Source organism: Pyrgilauda ruficollis, unplaced genomic scaffold, assembly GCF_017590135.1.
Source record: "Pyrgilauda ruficollis isolate IOZ18807 unplaced genomic scaffold, ASM1759013v1 scaffold17, whole genome shotgun sequence".
Lineage (NCBI taxonomy): Eukaryota > Metazoa > Chordata > Aves > Passeriformes > Passeridae > Pyrgilauda > Pyrgilauda ruficollis.
This window is the reverse complement of record NW_024515875.1, coordinates 6,595,093-6,620,844: the sequence shown is the minus strand read 5'-3', so window position 1 is coordinate 6,620,844 and position 25,752 is coordinate 6,595,093. Positions and strand designations below refer to the sequence as shown.

Here is a 25,752-nt window from a genome sequence, read left to right as displayed (position 1 = left end):
GAACTGTTTAAGGGTAGAGCTGCACGGTGGGAAAGGCTGATGTGTGTTTCCCAGCTGAAGAGCCTGTGTCAAAGAGAGGCTTTATACCTACAGCTCCAACTGGCACCTGCTGGGGAACATCATGGAAGAGTAACAACATGGAAGTGACATATAAAGCCTTGCTGCTGTAGGGCCTTAAAGAGCTCCTGCTCCTCAGCACTCCACTTATTTCCTGGAAAGGGTGAGAGTCGTGTCCGTGAGCGCTGCTGGGGGAGCAAACGCCTGGAACACGTGCAGCTCTGGTTGCCGTGCAGCTGAGGCAGGCACACAAGCAGCAGTTCTGCTGGATGGTGGTGCTTCCAGCTGCCTTTGCTGATGCTGTGCTCTAATGGCTGAGCATGCAGGCTCCTCTCCAAGTCTCTCCACTGCCCTACATTAGTGAAATTAGGTTGAGTGGATTTCCGGGTAAAACACTGTCTCTTGGGACCTGCCCAGCTCCCGTCTGACTTGCCAAGATTAATTAAATCAGAGAAGACATCAGCTTATGACCACAGCAGCAGCAACCTTTCTGATGATCATTTCTTTTGTAACTGGTGGCTTGGGTTTTGTTTTCCTTTTTGTCTCTATTCCACTGCAGATCTTTAAATTACCACAGCCAATGCCAAGAGTTGAGAAATTGCACAACACTCTGGGATTCTGATACAGATGCAGAGATTTTGCTTTTGTTGCTTTCTCAGTGTTTGCATAATTATTGCTGATACTGATTGTGCAGCTAGAACTCTCCTGTGCATTCATGCTGAAGTACTGCCCAAATCTACTCAGACACTGCTCTCTGTAGCATTTGTCGTGCTTCCTCCTTACTTTGTCCTTTGCCAGCTACAGCTTGGGCAGAGATGGAACTGAAAACCTGTTCCTCATCCAGTTATCACTCTGCTCCCAAATATTAGTCTTGGCTTTACTGTCCTCTTAAAAGCAGATCTCACGTGACCCAGAGATGACTCTACTATTTTTTTCCTTTTTCTTTTTTTTTTCCTTTTTTTTTTTTTTTTTTTTATTTTTTTTAAGATAAGGAGCACTGGAAAGCCTCATTTAAAATCCCTGCCCTGAGCATCTCCTAGTTTTAATGACATTTGGATCCAGATTTGGATCCAGGCTTCACAGCTTGATTCATCTGTCCCGATCCATCTGTCCTTCTAGCCAGCCAGAAGTCTATTCCAGGCAGACGATGGTAGGTCTGAGACTGCTGAAACAAGACACACTTCAGGTTCAGAGCTGTTGCTTACACAGTTCTCTTCCTGATCCATGTTAGCCCATTGCAGTCAGCCCTATTATGCATCATATGCAGAGCTAAAATCCTCCACCCTCCTAACTTGCTGCTTCTGAAAACTGGTAGACTTATGCTGCCCCAGCTAAACACCAAGAAATTAAGGAATTGGGTTTTTCACAGAAGTGGCTGTGTCTGGTCCAGGGTACTGACTTGTATGATTTCTCCCAAATCCTTGGTCAATCCCTCACTAAGTAGAGACAGACCCATGGTACTGATTCCTGTGAGCCCTGAGGGTCCTGGTGAGCACAAGGCACCTGGGAGATCTGCAAACCCTTGGCACACCCTCCAACAAGGTGGTGGAGGAATGTCCCCAGAGCAAGTAGCAGGCAAGAGGTCCAGGGAAGTCACCCAATACCTACTGGAAAGCAGCAAGCAAGTCAGCCCATTAAGGCTGAAACAAAAATGCTAATATGGCCCCAAAATACAAGGTAGCTTGGGCCTCCTACATTCCTGTACCACCTTATCTTTTTCCAGAACCATATAAGAATTGTTCAGTTGCCCCAGCAGTGAGGGAAAAAACCCAAAAAACTACAACTTCTGTAAGTCCCATAGCTGGCAACTTTGGTCCAAGCTTGGACATCTGCCTCTTTTTCTGATCCTGCTAAATGCTCAGAGGACAGCCAGACACAGTCCTGTATCCCCAGCTGCCTTTTCACTTTGTCAGGGTGAAGAGGAAGCAGCTTAGGGATTTCCACTCCTTCTCATCCCACCCCAGGCCCTTCTTCCTCCAGCACCACCATGGAAATCCAAGCCTGCACTGGCATCCATGTGTGCGGCAGAGGAAAGGGAGGGAATGGTGGGAGAGATGCTCAGGGTGCGCAGCAGTGGGGAGGGGGTGTCAAGGGAGTCAGGCTCACAGCTCCATTGCAAAGCATCTTTCAGTGTCTAGACACCAGCTGCTGGGTTGCTGAGGAAACTCCCCAACTTCAGCTGACGGAAGGGAGCATTGAGGTCTCCAGAGAAAAGGGAGTGCTGGAGGAAGAGGGTGGGGAGAGAAAAGGGAGGATGTTCCTTGTGAATGTGAGGTGTTAACCCTGTTAGAGCCACGTTTGCAAATATTCTTCCATCCTGGAGAACTGGAAAGAAGCAGCTCTCTTTCTTTCTTCCACTGCTGTTTCTTTCCCACATCCGTGGATGCCAGACATGGAAGCTGAGAAAAACTACATGCCTACTGCTGACTGTTCATTTATCGCTGTCTATCACCAGCACTTTTGTCCCAAACTCCCTTCCTACTGTACCCAAAACTGGGCAATTTCAATGCAGCTACAACTGGAAGAAGCCCTGCCAGAGTGGTTAGGTTTTCAGACAGCAAGATCTTCTTTAGCAAGGCCAGTCCCTTGGCCACTGTCACACTACAAGCAAAGGCAGCTGCAGAGAGGACAGAGGGCTCCCACCTGGCAGCAGTGTCATCTGTCACAGTGCTTCTGTGGGGATGCTCTGTCGCACCAGAAAGTGGTGGGCAGGTGGGAGGCTGAGTAGTACAGTGGCCAAAGGCAAGGTAAAAGAGCTCTTTCAGGATGAGAGTGCCTTAGAGGCAGATATTTTATACTGGTATTGAGTGGCCTCCTACCAAACAGCATCAAAGGTGCTGTGACCTCAGAAGTGTTGTGACCTCAACAGACCTCTACCAAGGTTCCATGGTCTTCACAACCAGGGAGCTTGAAGGGCAGAAATGGGAAGTGACTTGCACAGGGTGTCCCCAGCATTAGCTGGGATCAGAGTTGATATGATGAACAATCAGGTGCTCAGCTGTCCTGATGAACCAGAAGGGCTCCCTCCAGGAGTAATTCCAAGCTACCAGCCCCTCTGTCTCCTGCATTCACTATTTCACCTGAGGAAAACCTTAGAAAAATTACCCACGAGTTGTTCTTTAATCCTCTTCTCCCCTGCCCCTGTTGATTTCACATAGATCCTGCAGACCAGAAGGGGTAGTCTTTAATTCTTTAAATACTTTACGATTCAAAGAGCTTGAATATAGAGGTTTTAACTTCCTTCCAGCTGTGGAATGTAACAGTTGACAGCTGTTCTTGGCTGTCAAGAACAGGACGGAACAGTATTGGAAATCAGGACGTCCCTATCTCATGCAACAGCATTCTTTTGTGTCACCCATCTTTTCTCCCTTGCTGGTTTAAGTTCTGGAGGATGGTTTAGAAAGAGAGGGCATGTGAGGGGACAGAGGAACAAGGTCTTTCTAAGACACATCCATTTGTTCTTTAGCTTCTTTAGAGCAACAGTCCTATGAGATTATAGGGGAGAAATCAGAAGAAAGATAGGAAGAAATGGAAATACCCTGAATAGGTATAGGCAAATTGAACTTTATTGAAGTGACAGATAGATTGTTCTACAGCCAGGACATTCCTAGCAAAGTAATTAATTCAGGGAACAAAGCTTACAGCCCTTTGGGGATGGAGGTTTGAATTTGGAGGGGCCAAGCAGATGCACAGAGAATAGCACAGCAAGTGACAGAAGTTTGACAGACAGATCAGGTCCTCAGAGGTCTGCCCATCTCACAGCTCTGCTGAGAAGCCTGGCAATGCTGGTAGGATCAGTAAGGGGATAAAAATGAACCTGAAACTGTGGCAGACTGCTGGCATTCATGCACTGCTGATCCTGAAATAAAGAGGGTTAAGAAGAGGAAGGAAAAGTCCAGAGTGTTAGAGCCTTTGGGTTCTCCATCTACAGCTCCCACCTCCTCACACAGGACTGACTGTGAAGCTCTTCTCCTCCCCTTCCCCAGCAAAACTGGCTAGGGAAAAGAAGCTAAAGGAGGAAATCTTCTGTAATTGTGGCAAAATGGTCTAGAAATTCCTTCAGTGCATCCAGAATTAATGTGCCACTCCTCCCCTCGTACTCCTCCCCCTTCAGCTGTCGGTGGCAGGAAAACAAATTGCTGCAGCCCTTACTACAAACCATGCTCCCGCCTCCCTTCCCCCAGCTCAAAAGACATGTGCCATTCATAAGCTGCCTGACTGCTGGTCTCCATTATTAAAGCCTAGAAGACTGATAAATTGGGGATTCATGGGGCCTGCAAGCCTCCAACAACCACATTGCCATGGAAACCAGAGGCAGCCTCCATCTCCAGCAGAAATGATATCGATCTAGCTGAAGGCAGGGAATTGCAATCAAGGGGAGGATATAAAATGTCTCTTTTTCTTCCCTTTGCCATCCTCCCGTTTCGAGTTTAAATGAAGGAGAAATTTCATTTAGAGATCATTAGTTTGTTTCCGTCCATCACCATACACCAAGGCTCTGCAAATTGGATGCTAAAATTATTAAATGCCTGTTGTCAGGCTTTCCACAGCCATCTTCTTGATAACTATCCCCAGCAGCTGCAACACCAACACCACCAGCTCTTTGCATCAAAGAAATTACTAGTATTTCTCAAACGCACGGCTGGTGCACACCCGTAGAATCCCAATGTGTTTTGTGCAGGATAATAGACAGGCACTGCTCTCCAGAAGGCAGTTTAGGCTTCACACTGTACCCAGGGAAACTCCTGGGAGCCTTTGCTTTTCATTTCATCAGGAGGAGGCTTGAGAGCCCAGACATAGGAAGAGGCATTTTGAACTACAAACACTTGTGGGGAAAAAAAAAACCCATTTTGAGACATCACAGTGGCATTTGTGGTGCAGAGCAATTCTCCCCTCTTCTTGAAATCCCTTGTCTGGGACTGCTCAACAACTGCTTTCCTGAGGATGGAAAGATCAGGAGCCACAGTGCCTGTCCTGCAAAACTGGGTAGGCAGCTGGCACGTTATATAAAGGCCAGATCATCCTGGTTTGACTTAAGGTCAGGGGTTGGGCTGTGTTGTCATCCCTTCTGCCCCAAGAAATCTCTGTGACCAGAGGTGTGTGATGCTTGCCCAGTAAGTGGTCAGCTCCACAGAAAAGGAGGTGTAGGGCAGCCCTGAGCCTGGCACTGGCCATTTTCAAAGAGCCAAGTTGTATAGCAGGAAGGAAGGAAGGAGCTGTCTGGAAAACCTCTCCTGAGTGCTCTTATTGCCAGCACCAGTCTTCTCTGTGAAGGTGGCAGCAGTTTGCATCAGTAATTCTGATTTTAATTCAAATTTGGCAAGCTCTGTTTTATTTTATTTTTGACTAGTTTTGAGAGCTGTTTCTCCCAGTTGGAGAGGGACTGTTGAGTCTCTGAACTCTCTGAGTGCTGTGCCAAACGAACCAATGCAGCTGTCCCACAGTAGCCATCTCGGTTTAATTGGCTTTTCACAATAACAATTCCATCAGGCAGATAATGAATTCGGCCGTGACATGAGGGCACTTGGTGGGACAGCTGCAAATGCTGGGGAGACCACCTAGGGGCACAGCCAGGCAGCCCCATGCCCTGTGCACAGCCAGCTGTGCCATAGCCAGGATGCACCACCTCTCTGGAGCAGCCGGAATATCTGGGTTGTCAACAGCTCCTCAGTACTGTCCACTATGGTGATAAAAAGTACCCTTACAGGGAGCTAAGACAGCCCTTTGCTGAGCTAGTCTGCAGCAACAAGGCTTCTTTTGCTCATCAAAGGACATTTTCCTTGGCCCTGACTCAGCTGTGGGACCGAGCAGTAGCTGCTCCTCCACCATCTTGTGTGCAGCCAAAGTCTACCATGACGCCCGGATCCGCACAGGTCCATGGAAGCTGCCAGTTACCACAACTTCCACGTGCAGAAGTTGCATGTTTTTGGCCAGGGTGGAGCAGCCCATAATTTTACAGGCTTGAGCACTGTAATTTTGATAACGGTGGTCACAAGAAGAGGGCCTGATATGAGGCATGAGCTCATCCGGCCTGAGCTGTTCTGACATTGCTCTGAAATTGCACTGAGGCATAGGAAGTGGCACCTCACCACCTTGTGCTCTTATTGTCTCCTCCTGCTGATTTTATTTGCTATAAAGGTGCTTGGCTCGGGTCTTGCCTGCTGGTCACAGAGCAATGTTGTGAGGTATCCATGTGAATGAACACGTCTCTCTTACTCTTCCTCTCCTGCTGGAGCTGTTCCACTTCCATAAACCATTAAATATTTATTGGGCCAGAGAAAAACATTGACTCTGTAGACCAGTGGTGAGGGCACTCATCTGGAATAGGGGAGACCAAATGCCACATCCTGGCTCCAACAAACAATAAATAATTTATACAAAGTGGAATAGCTCCAGCAGGAGGGATCAGGGGAAAATGTGTCCAGCAGCCCAATGGCTTGCTTACAAAGCTCACTGGATTTAAGCTTCCTAGATGTCCCATTCAGGGAGGACCTGACCCTCACATGCTAATTACTCTAAGAGCAGACAAAGATTTTCTTACTACTTCATTCTCAAATTTCCATAATTCCTGGTAATGGTATATAATATGTTTGGGTTTGAATAATTAAAGGGTCCTTTAATGAAAAAAGATTATCACAGAAAAATTCCAGTCTATCAAGACTCAGAAGCCCTGCACAGTTGTGGTTTGAACTGTGATCAGACTTATCTCTTCTGTTTGGCAGAGCCATACCTATGTGTTTTGCTAGAAATGAGGCCAAGAAGTAGTTGTATGCTACATCAGTTAGGAGCAGCTGGAATTTTCTTCTTCTTCCCTATGTAAAAACCAGTGACTCCATCCATCTTTCTCATAGTCATTTGGCTTCAGCAATGTAAAAGGTTTCTATCTTGAGGCACAAAAACTCATTTTCTTTCTCATTTTCTGTCTCTTTATTGAGTGCAGTGAACAGTGCTAGGTTAGTGTCTCTGGAGACCAGTCTGCTGCTCAGCAGCAGTGCTGTGCATTTCCTCCCTGTGCCTTCCTGGTGGGCCTCAGCTGTGCTTGGGAGAGGATGTGTCAAGAACAAGAGGTCAAGCTTAGTCCAAACAGGCACCATGCTTGGCCACACTGCTAAGCCTCCCAACAAAGGCTTGGCAATAGTGCTGGAATGGCTTTGTGGAAACATAACTTCAACCCCAAAGACAGGCTTAAAGGCAGGTGCCAAACCTGTTTGCAGTGTTTGAACAGAGTTGCAAGATCAAGGTGACACTCGTGCCTCCTCACTGTTTGGCAATAAATAAGAAGTTACCTCCTTTCACCACCTGGATCCCTGGTGTACCTGTTGAATAATGGACTGTGAATGCAGACAAAGGGCCAAACAGAATTGCTGCTCCTATGACCTGTAGCAGCCCTACTGAAGATAAACTCACAGCAGCCCTCTGATTACATCCCATGAATGTGGGGGATTTCCATCTCTTCTGACAACAAGGGAAAGCAGAGGACCAATGTTGCAAGATTGCACTGAGTGCCTTCCAGGGAGACAAATATAGCGACCATTTGTGAGCAGATCTAAGATTAAGACAGACTCCTTCAACTCACAAATATATCTGAATGGGGACAATTCAATCCCAGGGTTTGGCCTCCTGTGACATATTCCTTGTTTCAGCACCAATGACTGGAGGTTATTCTGAACTGCTTGTGACACTGAGGCTGAAATCACAGGTGAAATCCTAGTCTTGCATAAGCAGAATAGGTAACACAGGATGTCTAAACTGGAATACTTACTCTTTTTTTTTTTTTTTTTTTTTTTTTTTTTTTTTTTTTCCTAAGCTCACACCCACCCAGTGAGGGAATGGAGTCCCATATTAATTTGAAAACTAGACCGTTATGGACTCAGTCCACACAAGCTTGCATTCACACCTCCCTGTTAGAGACTTGTGTCATTTCCAAATAAATGTGTGCCCCAAGCTTTTAAGAACATCAAAGAGGTTTTTACAAGTACTTGCTACCACCCCAACTTTAAATTACTTTTACTTTATTCCATCTTCTATCTCTTCAAGTGGTTATCAAGTGAAGTCTTTGAAACATTTTTCACAGCTGCAAAGACAGTTTTGTCAAAGTCAGCAGCACTAGGGAATGCTCCTGCATAATGGTCACAGCTCTTGTTCCTGCTCTTCTATCCCCTTCCCTGTACCTGCAATGCATTATCAGCTGTGGTTCTGTACCACTGCACCCAGTTCAGCTTTGGGATCTGGATGGTGTTCCAAATGTCAGAGAGATTTTCTTCTTCATTAAGCCCTGGAGGTTACAGGTAATGTCCAGTTATCATTACTAGCATTACCAACTACTGTGTTTTGCTGAAGGAAGATGGAGAGGTCGAATAGTGTCTTCCACCTTCTGCTTTCTTTCATAATGAAGGAAGAACTCATTTGCTATTGCCTCAAGGTACAGCTGGGAAGTCTGTTATTCTTTGAACACTGGCTAATTGGGACCTTATGACCTTTATCTGAGACTTATTTGCATGAAGCACCGAGTCTCACTTTTCTGACCATTAGAGGAACAGCATTTTCCTTTACATCCCTGGACCCTGTCCAGCTTTCCATAGCTCTTTTCCTGACTACACTACAGCCTAGTGAAAGGCAGGTATCCAAGGTGGACTCCTGGCTGCCAGGGCTTCAGCTGAGATTTTCCTCTCTGTTCCAATGTTCCATGTTGACACTGATGTAGCTAAGGATGCAGAAAGAAAAAAGAAACATTTCACCAATTCACATTTGGTGATGATCTAACCAAGGCTCTTAAATGATACAGGTCATCAGAGCTAAAGGATATGTAAAGGGAGCCTTTGGCAGGGAATACAGACGTAGGAAAAAAGTCACAGTTCTAGTAACCTGCAAAACCAGACCAGACTCTTCTTCAAAGAACAGCAAAGCACACGATAGCGGTACTCTCTAGCATTTGGGTTTCCCACACACATTATTTTCAATATCTCGTCTATTTCTTCCTGAAAGATGTCTAGAGATGAAATCTAGGAAATGAGGAAGACCTTCTTTAAATCAAACTTACAGCATGAATATAGCCTTGAGAAATATTGTGTCTAGAAACCTGTTCAAATTGAGCTTGTGTAATATGGTCTTTCACAGGTCTATTGGAGGTCCAGAACTGGAGGTGGAAACTATCCCACAGAGCTGATGCCAGTGGCTTGACTTGTAAGCCTTCTGTCACTGCTTACATTTTCCTTGGTTCTCTTGGCCACTGCCCAGTCTTACAGATCATCATATGGCTAAATTAAATATTTCAGTAGTGTCTTTACAAAAAGAGTCATTGCAGTCATCTGTGCTCCTACAGTAGCTGTCTGCGAAAAGGAAGGAGATTGGTGTGTGCAAGGACTGGGATGAGGAACAAAACAGAAGAAATAATGCCCTTCTGGAAACGTGTAAAAAGTTACAGCTTTTTTTGGACTAAGTGAAGACTATCTGTCATTCCATCTCATAAAATAGATTTGCAGATTTGAAGGGAGTGTAGAGAAAAGCAACAGAGCTCCTAAAAATCATGGGAATAATTTCATATAAAAAGCAGCTGAAAGCACTGCTTGTGTTTTCTTCAGGAAGGAGATGAACAGCAAGGGCTGTAAGACTATGCCCTCTGTGCATAAATGCATACTGTATGATGCTATATACCATAATCAAAGGCATGAAGTAGGGCTATCACAAGATTTTGCTGTTTCTGTGACATAGCACAAGTACAGAAAGATATTTAGGGCAATGGTGGCCAATCTGTCACTGAACTTTATGGCCATTGTACAGTTGGTTGGAGTTGGGAAAACTGTTGATACTCAATCAGATATTTTGTGTGCATACACACACACATATGCCATATAACACCACAGTTATATTAGCATCAAAAGAGAGAATACATCATGCTTTACCTGTTAAACCAGATCTTAGACAGTGGAAGACAGGGATGAGTCCCAGCAGTAGAGAAGTGGTTTACTCTGGATCTGCCCATAGCAGTGCTTTGTGCTAGCCACAGAGAGCAGTACAATAAATGGATGTTAGCTCTGACCTAGATTGGCAATTTCTGTATTCCTCTACCAGTTATTTGCATGGATCCTTGCGAGTGCAACTTCACCTTGCCAGAGTCCATGAAATTTCCACAGAGCTTGGAAATGATCACTGCACTGACATTGATAATCCAGTATGAATGCACCTATTAAATAGCTCTTGAGGAATGTCTAACTAATCTGACTGTGCTGACCTGGTGAACTTTACAAATCCTTTTCCTCTGCATGTGGCAATCATCTGTACCACAGAGATTTCTACAGTATTTCTACTTTTGAGTTTCAGCTCCCTGGAGCTGTAAATCCCAGCTGATACTCTGCAAGCTCATATGTATCTGAAAAGTCCAGCCTACTTGATCCTAGTGTAAAGAGATTACACTGGCAGTGGTGCAGAGCACTTCTGGCATCTACAGCAAACAGCCATCAGCTAAATTTCATTGTCTGTCTTTCCAGACTGTCCAAAAGTCTGCTATTTGAGCCCTTCTCAGCAGACATTTTGTTTATAATTTATGCCAGAAAGCCTTCTTCCCATGGAGCATTTTCTGAAGATGATCTGAATGCAGATGAAGTGGGCCGCTGTGAAAAACATTGTAATGAGAGTGATTTAGAGCAAAAATCTAGGTGGAGTTCGACCACTGGTCTTGGCTGTAGAGCCATGTGTTGGCATGAGTGACTATGGTACAACATGGCACACACCGTGACACTGGCAGGCACTGCCCTAAACAATGCCACCTGTACGTGTGGTCTGGAAGAGCAACAGCTGTAGCTGCCAACCACAAGGGGTGAAAGATTGCTGTCACCTTTCCTATAATTTGCAGCCTTCACTAAATAAGCCAGTGACTCCAGTAACCAGCCTTGAGTGTCCATGCAGTCCTTACTGAGGTTCCAGAAGAACTGGTACGAAGGAGTGGTTACCCTGCTCTCCTCAAGGGGCCTTTTCCATAGTTGGCTCACACCTTTTAATCAGTAAATATGCTTAATGTCACCTATGATGTCATTAAAAAAGGTCAAGTACTGCTTTACCACTGGTCCACTAGTGCAGTTCCCACCTCTACAGGGCAAATTGCACCTCATTAGGAAACAGTAGACCTGAGGCATACATGGGACAAGAGACAGTATTGCACTGCAGTAGAGGAGAAAATCCTGCATCTGTGTCTGGTTGTGTGTAAGAAAATTGTGACATTCCAACCTGCCCCTCACATGGCTGTTCTCACCAATGCAAACCCAGCTATGAAATAGGCGAAATAGTTTATACCCATGTAGAGGCAATGCAAAGACTAAAATTTCAGAGCAGCTGGGGACTAGACACAGACTCGTACTTCAGCATGTGTCAGGCAACCTAAACTGCATTTATATAGTCTTTACTTTGTTGCTGGAGTAGCACTACACACAAAAAAATGCTGCCATGCTTGCTTAGAGTTGTTCCCTCTGGGGCAGTCATGGGAAGACTATTGTATTTGCATTGCTTTCCTTGGCTGCCAGGTGTAGCAGCAGAGATAAGCTCCCTTGAAACAGGAATGGCAGTGAGGTGGTTCTGTCTCATGCCAGCTACTCGTGAGCCAAGGCTGAAATTCCAAGTCACACAGCTGCAATCCCCTTGCATAGTGCAGGTTGCACGTTCTGGCTGGTACAAGACAATAGACAGTCTCCCTTTCCAAATCTTTATACAGCCAGTGCTCCCAAAGTGCAGCAAGTATTGTCCTTCCATCAATATGGGGATTGAACTGAAAATAAAGAGCTGATTCAACTGTGAACTATGAAAAAGAATCCACAGGACTTGCTCCCTCTGAGAAAGCGAAGGGAAGATGGTGCCTCCCAGTGCTCCTTGCTTGCAGGATACAGGGCCCTGGGGAACTGCTACCCCGCTTACATGCAAAGCGCTTGTCACCTGGCTGATTTTTCATTTCAGCTGTGAAGCTGCTCCATTGTAAAGCTATTTCACGAAGCAGGAAAAGCATTCTTCACTTCCCAACAAAAGAAGATCCGTTTGTTTCCATAGGCACAATTTACTCTTTCACATTTCTGGGCTTTGTATTCTTACCTGACAATCTGAGAGTGCTTTGATGCGAGAGCCAACCCAATTTGGAGGTGAGACTTGAAAACTTGTGAGAAGTACAAAACTAATCTAACAGTGTGTGACATTCACCTCCTCTCCTCCCTGGGAGGACATCATAGCTCCTCTTCTTCCACAGTCTGCTGTGCTGGATGCTGATCTCATTTCACAGCTGTACTACCAGATTCTTTCCACTAACCTTCATGGAGACTCTCTGGATTTAAGCCAATGCAACCACGACTAAACGAGTCTCGCTTCCTCATCCATATGTAATGTACAAATTTTCCCCATCAGTTTTGGATTTTGTCCTGTTGAGTAGGTTGGCATCTAAGGGAGCCTATCTAAGCATAATACCAACACGAAAGAGCCAAAAGCTGGATCATAAGAAGAAAACCTATAAATCTAAGTCTTGACGAAGATGCTCAGACTACAAGAGAACTTGGCATTCCTGCCATCCACCAAAAGACATGAAGAGGGTTGAGAGATCGTCCTTACATCAATCCTTCATTGCCACTGAACAAAGCCCACTGACTCATTTCATGACTTACCCACGATGGAATCCATCTCTTTTTTACTTTTACATACAATGAGGATAGCTTAGAAACTGCCCTGCTGTACAGCTGGGAATGCCTGGGGTCCCAGACCAAGTACCATTGGATACAGGACATTTGTTCAAAGCCATTTTCTAGGCCATTACTAAAAGACTGATAGAGCATGTAGAACTGAGTAACAAGGAGAGAGGTGAGGGCTGTCAGGGGAACTACTGACTGGCACAAAAAACCAGTCCCCTCTCCAGAAATACTGAGCATTAAAAACTGTGCTCTTGTCTTTATCAGGTTAGTTATTCCTTTCCCCACACCCTATCTTTTTCTGTCCTGCCCTTAGATAAAGGCAAAAATCCCTCCTGGGTACGAAGGAAATGCCCTTGCCTTTTGCTTGTGCTTGCACCAGGGAAGGTATCAACAGATAGCATGATACAGCCATTGTAGTAAAATTCAAGGCAGATGAGCATCACCACCCCAAAGCAGCACGGTCAGCACGCCTCAGGGTAGTAGCAGCCAAGCATGCCATGGCAACCAGCCAACTGATGACACTGGCCAGGAGCCAATTCGATTTATTTTTGGCAGCCTGACATTGCACACTTCTGTTCCAGTCTTCGATCACAGAAACGATAAGAGGTGACCTTTGAAGGCCAAGGGGACAGATGAAGCTGAAAGAGGATCTGTCCCTGGGCTGAAGGAGCACTGAAGTGGCAGATGTCCCCTCTTTCATGAGTGACCATCAGAGTCACACCAGCAACCACCAGTGCTGTGTTTGCTGGGCAAAGACTGGGAGAAAGGTTGAGACCTGGCAAATATGTTTAAGTCTGTGGAAAGAGTAAGTAGCAAGAGAGACAGAGAGCTTTAAAGATATGAGAGACCAATAGGAGGAAGATGGTGAAAAGAAAACATAGTCTTTCTGTCAGGAAATATTTGTCTGTGGGTACTTTTGTCCTGTGATGATGCTCTTCAGAGGAGTATTCTGTATTGCAGAGCACAGCCCGGAATCCTCAGAGAGATGTACAAGGAGACCTATTTAATCTTTTTAGCATTTCTTTCTTGGATGACTCTGGGGTCACTTAGCCAGCTGTTCAGGTTTGTGACTGGAAGACTGATATCATACTGGAATAGGAATTCAAGAAAAATCTATATTCATTAACATTTTAAAGAGGCTATCAGCTTGACTCTGGCCACGCACCTTTCATGTTTGCTTTCTGCAAACATTGCTAAGCTTGAGTGTTACTGCATGCATACTGAATAAGTATAAATGGATGCACATACTGGTCTTCAACACTCAATCGCTGAAAACTCATTTTTAAATATATATTTGATTGTAGATTTTCCAGCTTCCTCTGTTGGCTAGATGTTTACATAAGTGATAGTATCATGTGCAAATGCATATTAAACTGTGCATTTTAAATGTCCACTTCAAATGATGTGTCTGTGAATGGTTGGCCACTTTAAATGATGTTAAAACCAACATGAGCATGGGGAGGATATCTGAAAATTATTCAGAATATTGTGTAGAATTAAACCATTTTACCATGAGTGACGACTCAAAACAGGTAAAATAAATGAAAATTTAAATCAAATAGATTGCTACTATAAATGTCCTACCTCCATCCCTTAGAGCACATTAATCTAAATAAAAATGGAATGTCAATTCAAAGCAGAATCATTACTGCTTAGTAATAAGGCATCCCAGGTATTAAATAACAGGGAATTAGCATTCATTATCCTGTGTATAGAGGACCACAAAACACTGATTCACACTGCCCTATTCTTGCCATTGATGTTTATACCTTTGCCCAAGTATAAAACCAACACAAGTACAGCATGCAACATAGCAACTCACATATCACTAATCACATGACATTTATGTTGCCACCTAACACATCATATAAAGAACAAGTGGCTGGAGACTTGGACAACAAAAAGCAAATCTAGACAATTCAATTTCAAGGCTTATTTCTAGAAACTTCTAAATAAGCAAAAGTAAAACCAGCAAACCTTTGTAGTTATGTACAATCAGTTCAGACTCACGCTCTTGAAGTCTTCTCCCCTTGCCCACCCCTTAAATCACAAATGTCCTGCATTAGTTCCTTTCCCAGTATTTAATCTGTCCTTTTGGATATCTGTTCTTCCCTATCTGTCCACTTTTGCTGAGCAGGAATAGACTTGCCTGAAGCCCCAGCTTAGCTATGAAGCTTGGAAGCCTAATTGGAGAGTGGGAGGTGCAATTTGTGGAAGAGTAGTGGGCCAAATGAAATTATGGAGAAACACCTGTAGGTACAAGACTGGGTGCTGAGGCTCTCTAGAATTTACATCAGGCTGTTTATGACCATCAAGGTGATATGCAACATTTTTCCCCAACAAGCTAATGAATGCAGGCTGCCCTGTACAGCAGAGTAATTCATGAATGTGGAGGCCAGTTTTGCTTGGTACTACCTCTTAACTGAGTTTCATGCAGAGCTTACCTCCTCTTTTGTTACCTTTTCTTTTTTTGTTTATATTCTATTTCTTTGATAAAATAAGAAAGGTCAAGAACAAGAGAGAAAAATATTCTCAGATCTTTGAGGCATTTTCTACTCAGCTCAGCATCACAATTTATAATAAATTCTTCTTTATGGCTTGTAAATGTTATAGGTTTGTCAAAAAATGTCCACTGTTGCCTCTCAAAACTCTTCACCCCTTCCTGGGGGAACTGGTTAAGCAGACTTGGTCAACAATGAGGAATTGAAAACACTTCCTAGAGTGACTTCTCCTCTCTAGAGGACTTCTCCATCTCCTAGAGGACTTCTTCCTTTCTTCCTTTCTTCACTGAGCTGTCAGGGCCCTTAATCTTTCCTTTCCCTATCTGATTCTCTTGCTACCCCTATCTGAATTAGCTGACACATCTAAAAGCTTAATGCAAGCTTGCCTGGCAGAGGTAATCCAAGTAGAATGCAGTAGAAACCCTGCAAGTATGGGTGTGGGTGAAACGATAAGCACTGCTGATAATAAGATGTTACTGACTAGGATGTGATTGTACTAAAAATCTCATCCATACACAAGCAGATGGAAGAAAGACCCTTTCGACTCCAAGACCATCCCACCAGCAAGGTCTCCTACAGTATGAGAGAGCTTTTGTCTTGTGAGATTTTCAGCTAAAGCTGGAAGCCTCCAATGACCTGGCCAAGTTGCCCCACTGGAGCTGTCCAGGCTAGTGTGACTGAAAAGGTTCATCACTATCTTTAGCATATGCAGGGCTTGGGGAGCTCTCCCCGCAAGCCTCCCAGCTGGCAGACACTCTCCTGCCACCAGGGAAAAAAGTGCTGATGGCACCTCCACCTAGAGGAACAGGATCCTCAGCAGGAGCTGTAGTATTTCCAAAAGCTGATTGGAAGAAAGAGGGTGTTAAGCAAAAATTAATTTCCCCCACCCCAAAAAAACTAGCAAGTGGATTCTCTTGTTAACTCTTAATCTAGTCCCCACACCAGCTGTTGCTCCCAGGAGATGGAGGGAGGTATCCATTTCTGGAGAGGCCAGTTCCCTAGGGAGGCACCCACTCACCTGTCTTCTCTTCGGTTTGGCTGCTCTCCACTGTCTCCATTTGGGGTTGCGCTGTTGCCTTGGCAGTAGCATCCTCTGCGGCAGGGGTGGCGGTGGCAGTGGTGTCAGCAGCAGGCACGTCGGCTTGTTTAGGCTCCTCTTTGTCTTGGGCTTCGTCAGCCTTCAAGGATGGCGAGTTATCAGTGGAAGCTTTAGTGGCACTTTCCCTTTCGGGGGCAGCGGCAGCAGCGGTCTTTTCCTCTGAGGAGGCAGCAGGAGTGGCAGCCTGTGGGGCTGGCTGCTCTGAGCCCGTGTCGGCGGCTCCGTCTCCTTTTTTCTCCTCCGCTGGCGCGCTGCTGTCTTTGCTGCCCTCCTCCTGCTGGGCACTGTCAGCGGCGGCTGCTTCTGTGGCAGCAGGAGCTTCGCTTTCTTTGTTCTCAGTCGCTCCGCCAGCAGGGCCTTCCTCCTTCTTGTCGGCGGCATCAGTCTCAGATGCTGGGGCATCTCCCTTCTTCTCCCCCTTGAGCTTTTTCCTTGTTATGTGTCCGCGGAAGCTGGCCTGGATTTTGGTGGCTGCCTTATGGGCTTTATCTTCTGGTTTGATGCCATCTTGCTCGATCTTTTGGTCTCCGTCCTCATTTTTTTCAACCTTTGAAGAAGAACAAGGGAGGAGGGCAGAAGAGAAAAGAGGGAGATAAGTAAGATTTCCTCAGGTGTAGCAGATGCTCTAATTTTATTGAGAATATCGCACTTTCCTCTCCTGCTTACCAGTGAAAAGTTTCAAAGCAGCCTTCCATTTGGTATGGGCTTGGAGCCAGGTGGCTCTTATTTCATCCTAAGGCTGGACAGACAGAGGTCTCCAGCCAAACCTCCAGCCAGAGGTTTGAAATAGAAATTTAAAGCACCTCATCATCTCTGTCAGCAATGCTGAGACCACCTTGGCTGTATGGAAAGGCTTTCACCAGCTGGCTTGTCTCTATTCCCATGATTTATTTTCCCATTCATTTTGAAATATACCAATTTTTTTCCCCTACTTATTTTCAAAACACTCTCCTGAGGGAGATTTTCACAGTCCTTCCAATCCACCTCTGCTTTCATGTCAGTGCTTCTTTTTAATGACACCTTGTGTTGCAGGTGTGTGACTCTAATGACACCAAGTGCTTTGTCTTTTATAGTTTTTGGCTTGGGATTGCCAGCAGAGAATGGGATTGCTGCGCACCCCGCTGCAGTTCTGTGCTGTCAGACACACACGGATATTCACAGGATGCACTCCTCACAAAAGCCCTGCCTGCAAGCGCTCCAAGTGCTTTGCCTTTGCTCTCCACTCATGGTTTTACTAAAGGATTAATAGGCAGATTATTATCACTCTTTCCAATTTCAGCTGACTATTATTATTTCTCTGACTGATGGGGGAATTCAGCCTTATAACAAAGAACAGGCATTCCCTGTGTTTTTTAGACTTAAATCGTGCATTAAAGTCTTAAATGGGACCAAAACAGAGCCTGTGCCTCACACTGGTCTGCTGAAGAGAGATAATGCTCAGCTTATAAACCTTCACTGAATCTACAGGACAGATCATGCTTCACCCCAATAATTTAGCAGGCCTTGGGCAAGTAACAGCTCAGCAGCATATTGATGAAAGGACACTGTTCTATTAATAGTCCCATTGGGAAGCACTCAAAAGACCGACTGGAAGCAGAGCCACTGACCTCTTTGCTGTTTGCACCTGGTTTCCATCACTGGCTCAAGTCACAATACAAAGAAAACAAGCTGACTGGGAAAGACAGAAGCATTTACTCCTGCGTGGGAAGTGGGAATTATACCTTTGGCCATTGCAACTGGGATGTGCCATCTAGGGAAAGGCTCCAGACCAGAAGAAAGAGGGGACAACCTAAAAACACGCTCAGTAAAAGCATGGCATGAAGAAGGGAGAAGAAGCCACTGCAATGTGCAAACGCGCCACTGGAAACATCATTACTGTAGAGAGGAGGAAAGAAGAGTGGCCACAGCAGCAGCAATTCATGGGAAACAGAATGGAAGTGATCATTTCCACAGCACAAGACAGGGTCAAGCACACGTGGAAGTGATGCTCAGCCAGGGAACCAATCTGGTGTCCACTGCCATGCCAGAGGTGGTGCCCACTATGTCCCCCTGGGTCCCCAGTGAGCACAGATCCCTCACCCTAGCATTGGTGCCCATCATTCCTCAAGTGGGTATGGTGGCCAAGGAGTGAGCAGCCCCAAACTATCAAGGAGAATTGCCACCCTGTGGCCACAGCTGTGCAGGGACGTGGGTGGGTCTGTACACAGCAAAAAGTGTGATGGGAGGGGCACAGGATTCTTATGTAGGGGCTGAAAAAGGCTGTGAATGAATATGTAAATGGGATTCATACACAGAATTCTGCTCAAGGAGTTTTTCTGCTCCTGACCATGCCCAGGGACAAAATGGTTGTAGCACCAATCACAGAGTGAGCATTATGTCTACACTTCCTCAAGTGCATTAAATGACACAATATGGAAAGTGGGCTTTTCGTGTTTGTCTCAGCTTGTCAGAGAGCAGGTGATGGTTACATGCAAAGGCAGTACAGGCACCAGCAGGCTGCAACCATTCATGTGTCTTGCATAGCTAGCTCAATACTGTTTTTCAGCATCTGGGTAAGCTTTTCAGCCTACTTCAGCACAAGGAGGTGGAAACAAATTGGAAGTATGTTTAAACTAGCCAGATAGTGCACAGCAGCTCCACACAGGCTCATCCATCCTGTTCCTTAGACAAGTTTTGCAGCTTGCAGTAAGTCCTGTGTTGCTGTGGCAACCTAGCTGCTAATACCTGAACTAGCTGGTTTAAGGAGATCTTGGATATGCCAGCATTACACCGTAGCCACAGCAACGTGAAAATAGACTGGTACTCCTTCAGAGAACTGTAGGATGCTTAAATGCTGTAGCTTTGACTCCTTCTCCCCAAGGACTGAGGCTAGTCTCAAACAGCAGCAAGACTGGGAGACTGGAAAGACAATTTAGATGTAACTATGAGGCCTTAAGGGTCCAGTCCCCATGCCTGATTCCTGTGAAACCATTAGTGAATGTGACGGAATTGTTAATCCCTGGGCAAACAAGAAAAACATTGACTGAAGGGAGATCTCTCTTGCCACTGGCCTTGTTGTTCTCATATCTTACATACTTCCTACACCAACCAAGACAGCTATTACAGGTCATGGACTGCTGCATGCCTGACTTTCTGACTCCAGAGGAGCTGCCCTGTTACCCAGGCTATGCAGCCCTGTAAAGGTTTATCTCCTTCCCCTGCTAGCCAGAGCCCAGGGCACAGTGAGGCACAGAGTTGGCCCTGTATCCCTGTCAGCCCCTGACCTGGCAGGGAATGGGAGAGCACTTCTCTCCAGGGAGGTCAGACCAAAACCTCCCACCTGCACCTACAGCACAGCAGAGCTTCTAAAAGGCTCCTTTGCTATCCAAGTGACATCATAGTCCTCCTCTCCCAGTTGGGATGGCATCCAATTGAGTCCTTGCCAGATCCCAAGTTGTGCAACTGCAAAATGTGTTTCCAGTAGGGTGCTTTCAGCATAATTTCAGATACAAAAGATAAGAAACATGAGAGTGGGGCAGAGGTGGAGTTCAACATCCTGAATTGAAGAAATGTACTAATAGTTTGTCTTTGCCAACTGTGGCCCTCAGGAATCCTGTTTCTATTCAGTCCTTCCCCAATAAAGCATCCCAGGCATTTGAAATTACTTTTTTTTCAGGCTACTGGCCTGCAGCTACTTCTGGGGTAGGACACGGTATCCATAAAGTATGTGTGTCATGTTGTGTAACAATGGGTTGGGTGAGAAACAGGTTGTTCAGGGGGAAACTTCTGTTCACACACAAAAAAAAAGCCTCAAGGGCTTTTCATCTGTGGATTATGTGCACAGCAGATAAACCTTAATTAAGGAAACGCTCAAAAATAACCTGTATACAGCAGAAGCTCCTGGAAAGCAATTTGTCTTCCTTGGAAAGCTAAAAGGGTGAGTCAGCCCTGCCAGGATGCATTCAAAACCATCTCAGTGGAAAACAAGAAATCTGTCTGTCTTATCTATCTCCCAAGCATTCATGACATCTTGGCTGTAGTATTGTGGCTGGAATAAAGTGACTCTTATTACTAGTGTTTGCATGGAATCTAGAGTTCTCAGCCAGGAATCAGGTCTGGTAGGGATAAGTTTCAGATATTAGTATTCCATCACCTCCCTCCCCTTCATTTACACATTTATGTATAAAGTAAACTCACACTAATGCTTAATAATGACATATTCTTCATGATGCTGCTAGGGTACATGCAATCTATTGCCATTTTACACAGAGCAACTTGTCCTCTGTTTCATTTAGTTTTAAATAAATCATAGATCCTGTAATGGCAAAATTGTATCACTGAAGCAGGTGGATGAAGGGCTAAAGGGATCTATAAAAGGATATAGTCAAACATGTCCATTTCTTTATTTAAACCATCTTCACATACCCAATGAAGCCAGTGTGCAAAGCTCTGCCTTTATGAAACACACATTTCTGTCTCTATCTACACAGTCCATAGCATCTTTCCAGTCCTAGAGGGATGATCCTCTCACCATCTCCATCTGCTTGTCTGCCACACCTCCAGGTTTCTAGGACATCCCTTCCCATGCAGACTGTTCCTGTAAGTGAGAATTTCCTTTCTATCATGTAGGTGAGAGAGTAGGAGATAAATTAATGTTAAATCACAGATAGGGCAGAGGTTAGTTCTTAGGTACCAGGAATGTAGAAATTTCCTGGAGCCATGACAAGAAGATTTCTACTCTCTGGCTGCTTTTACACCTTCCACCTCCAAACTCACAGCTTACTGGGGGGAAGGGTGCCAAATTATGGCAAAGAATTAAGGAAGTATTACTATAACCTCCAGACTCTTTTAAATGTCTCCTGTGCTGGTACTTCAGGAAAGGAGAAATGGAGAACCTAGGTATTTTCTAGATGTTCCACGTGTTTGCAGCCACATATAGGCAAAAAAAGGAGAGAACTGAGTGCTTTGGTCCTTGCTTGCTGTTAGTCCACTTGTCTCTCATGGTGTACCTCATTGCCCTTCCTTGGAAAAAATAATCACATTGTTTTGTATTCTGAATGCTGGGGTGAAGGGACCAAGAAAGAACTTACTGTTTCACTGAAAGATGTATGACTATTACACAGCTTCCTCTGCTTCTCTTTCTAGCTCTCCTTTTCTGGTGTTTCTCCTCCCTCCAATATGTAGCATGTATCAACCTCCTTAACGTTCATCCTAGCATCAGGCTGCATTATGCCATCGCCACGCTATATGCTCAGCCATCACCCTGGTATCCTGCTCCTTTCTGTCCTTAGTCAGGAGCTCCTCTTCAACGTGACACCAAATCCCAGAGCCCTTTGATGCATGTGGCCATCTCCCAGTACTTTGAAAACGGTGTGCTGGGAGCCCAGATTTAGGACTTACACACCTTTCACCAGGCAAGACATCAATACTGGCCAGAGCCTGGACATCCATAGGACCATTGACACTTTATTGGCAACACACTCCACCCATTTCACCCAAGGGAAATATGACACCTGATCATTATTGGAAAAAACAAAACAAAACAAAACAAAACAAAACAAAACAAAAAAAAAAAAAGAAAAGTCATTCTTTTCTCATGACACCTGTGCTAAAGTACGTGTGGAAACCTTTCTTTCTGTAATTTAGGTGAACTAGTGCTGAATCACTCAAGCATCTGAGCTATTTGTGGGGTTAAGGTGCATCTCAGCCCATGCTCTGTTCTTGACTATAGCACAATGTATGTTCTTACTGATGTTACTAGACTCACAAAGAAATTTAGGCATCCAACTCCCAGTGATTTCCCAGGATTGAGTCACCTCAGCGTTATTCATGGGCTTGGCTCCACATGACCTGATTTGTCTCAGAGACGGCATTTAAGGAGCAGAATGTATTAAAAAAAACAACCAGCTGTCTCCCCAGAAGGAGCGAAGCATGGACACGTGAAAGAGAGAAAAGGTTTTCACGCTTTGGGAAGTGAGGAAGCAATTTAGCACACAGAACAGCTTTTTTAAACCCAGTTAAATGGTGTGTAGACACCTGGCTAGAGGATGGCACCTGTCAGCACAACCTGTCTTCACGGTGAGGAAACAAACAGAGTTCCTTTATTCTCCCAGGATGACTATGGTGATGGTGGGTAAAACACCCTTGAGAAAGAAAAGGCTAATTCATCCCTCGAAGGCCTATGCAGGATTGTTCCCCAGGGTATAACTAGCAGGGAGGGTTTCAGCTCTCCAGTTTCAAATCCTCTAACAATGGGGTTTCCACCCTTTCCTCTACAAGATCCTTTCCTACAAGATATGTAGGAAAACTCCCTTCTATTTTATGGTGCCTAGATAGAAATAAGGTGATAGTCAAGAAGATGGATGGATGTTATTCACTTGTGTACAGTGGCTGCAAAGAGAGGTAGAAGACAATCTAAGTTAGACCTATTTAGATATTTCTAGTGAGCCTTCTCAATAAATCCATACTCTCCTCAGCTGTTTTGTGACTCTCCCTTCTGTTTGGTACCCTGTTTCTCTTAAGATGGTGGTCAACCACAGTGTCCTCTACCACCCTGAAGTTCCAACAACTCCAGCAGTTAAATAGAAAAAGGCACTCACTACTGCTTATGTTGCCTTTGCAGGCCGGGTGAAAAAAAGTAGAGCCTTGCCCATGAAGGGGACACAAAGTGGATGATGTTCAGGATGATGGTCATGGCTCTGGAGCAGAGAAGCTCACAGGGGAAAACATTTGCCTTGGGTCTGGTCTGGGCTCTATGGAGCACTTTGATGGTTGTGGGGCACAGGCTGCACTCATTCTTCTTTCAATTTAAAGCACCCAGAGTCTCAGAGACAGGACTGGGTTGGAACCTGAGAAGGTGGTGCTCTTACAGTTCATGCCAAGGTTGTGTGTATCCTGGGGTGTGGCCTAAGTGTATGAGGGCACTCCAGGGCACAAGATCTGTGGGGACTGTGTCAAAGGTCTTGAGTGTTTGGCATAATCAACATCTGTGCTCTTGCTTGGGGTTGGATCCTCATGCATACTGTACTGACAGTTGTGTCTAGTCTCCTTTTTGGAGGGAAATACTTGTGTCACTCCAGAAGGAACCAGTCAGCAGGCATTCAAATTAAGGGATCAAAGCCTGGAAAGGAAGCAGGAAGGTATCCAAGCTGACAGTGTAAATCTACTACCAAAATAGTAGATTGAAGAAATTCAGCAGAAGGACCAAGCGGTAAATTTCCCTTGAACTATGATTTGATTAGAAAAGTCCATTCAAAGAACAGATTATTTTTGATGCAGATGTGCTTAGATAGAAATGCAAGCTTGCATGTCACTGGACTAAAGAGAAATTTTACCTTTTTAAGCTCAAACTGTGTGGTTTGCTTGTTTGGGTTTGGGGCAGCTTGGGCAAGGATGGTTGCTGCTATGTGCACTATTTTGACGTAGCACCTTCAGACTCTGAATCCATAGTCTGCTGACCATGAGCAGGTAATGAAACCCAGAATTATCAATGTCTGTCCTTCCCTACCTTTTGTCTCCTAGTCTCTTTTTTCCCCCCCTTTTTATTAGTTTTGGACTGCACAAAATTTTTTAGGGAATTGTTATATAGCCTCTGGCGGCTCAAAGTGCCTGCCCCTGTGAGAGCTGGACATATTTGCTTCTGATCTAGCTGCACCCAGGGCACAGAGGCTGATTTCCTGCTCAGACTTGCTCCCCTGAGATCTTGGGCAGACAGCTGCTGAGATTCCCCAGAGTCCAGGCTTATGCAAGGTCTCCAGAATGGCCTCCACAGGAAGAAGAAGCTTATGTCCTTCTCCTACCCCATTCCCTCCATGGCAATACAGAGCATCCCATCCTTCAGGCCTGTCAACAGCACTCAGCTTGGTGTTGTTTGCAAGTATGCTGATAGTGCACTTGATCCCACTGTCTCTGTCAGTGAGGAGGACATTAAACAGCACTGGTCCCCATACAGACCCCTAAAGGTCACCATTTGTCATCAGTGTCTACAGGGGCTTCAAGCTGTTGACCACTACCCTCTGGAGGTAACTGTCCAACCAATTCCTCACCCACCGAAGAGTCCTCCCATCAAATCAATCTCGCCACTTTAGAGAGAAGGATGCCACTGGGGACCATGTTAAAGGCCTCACAAAAGTCCAAATGGTGACATCTGTAACCCTTCCCCTGCTCACTGGAGTAGTCACTCCATCACAGAAAACCACTAGGTTAGTCAGGTGAGATTTGTCCTTTGTGACACCACCACTGCTTTATACTGAGCACCTGCACGAAGAAGAAAAGGTGTTTCTTCTCCTGAACTGCAGCTATAGCTGGAGTGAAACCCTGTAGCTGCCACCTGTGCCTTCAGTCACACACAGCAATTAAACTTCAGGAGAGACAAAGGTGTGTATCCCAGCTGAAATTACAGGGTGAGCTGAAGAAAGCAGAGATAGGACTTTTGATTGGGCTCTAGCAAGGCCAGTAAAGTAATACTGCTTTTCTTACTGCTCCATTAACCTATTGGTCAGACCTTTGTCTTTTATTTTTCCAGTCTTGAAAGAGAACCTAGCCCCAAGCATCACGTTTAGCCAACAGCTTCCCCATTCCCTGAGGAGCACCATACAATCTTTCAAATCATCAGAGCTGCTCTTAGCAAAATCCAAACAAAACAGAGTTGTAGGTCTACACAATTTGATAAACTGGCTTTAAAACAGCTCTGCCTAAGATATCCTGTCCCATAGCCTCTTCAGCTTTAGTTCCAAACAGACCAGTCCCACAACCCCGCTGCAGAACTGAACGCCGTGTGTACCATGAAATTGTATCCCCAAAGTGCAGCAATCCATTGCAAAGCCTTCTACCTATTGGTATCAACTCTATCTTTTCACTGGGGCAGCTGGCTTTTGTCAGCTTCTGGCTCTCATGGATCCAACAGGTCTCACTGGCATGGCCTCTCCTTAACCAGCCAGGAATAGTCCTACAGGCTCTGCTTCTTCCTCCATGGGATTTCCTGACCCTGTTAATACCAGCCTCAGTTTCACCAGGACAGGATGTCAGCCTAACTGCTGGAAGGCAGAGAATGAGGGTGTTGAGTCTGGATCTGATCTTCATGGAAGCTCAGTTTATTGATTTGTGTTGTGGATCTTTATGCCCATTGGGACTTGACTGACCCAGAGATTGCCCTCATGCATCCCCTGGCTTGCCCTGGCCTTTGTCTCCACCCATCTTTACTTCAGCGGTACAGGTGTTGATATTTGCCCCACAGACCTTCTACAAGGTTTCTGATAGGACTGTTGTGACAGCCTCTGTATGAATTCACCACAAGCAGTGGGTAAGGCATGGACCTGTCTTATGAATCTGAATTCTTCACAGCAACTTTATGTCTTGGATGCCAGGGACCTTACAGAAAACCTTATGTGAAATTATTCTTGGCCTACATTTACTGTTCATTTCTCATACGTGTTTAAAGTAGAAGCAGAGAAGGACA

The 25,752-nt window shown here is 45.2% G+C and overlaps 1 protein-coding gene across 1 annotated transcript in view; it reads right to left on the bottom strand.

Moving 5' to 3' along the window:
• Window positions 1-25,752, bottom strand: part of GAP43 (growth associated protein 43) — a 52,576-nt gene that overhangs the window by 5,522 nt on the left and 21,302 nt on the right. The window contains exon 2 of the mRNA XM_041463929.1: window positions 16,236-16,863. Coding sequence (XP_041319863.1) covers window positions 16,236-16,863 — 628 coding nt within the window. The remainder of the gene's footprint in view (window positions 1-16,235; window positions 16,864-25,752) is intronic.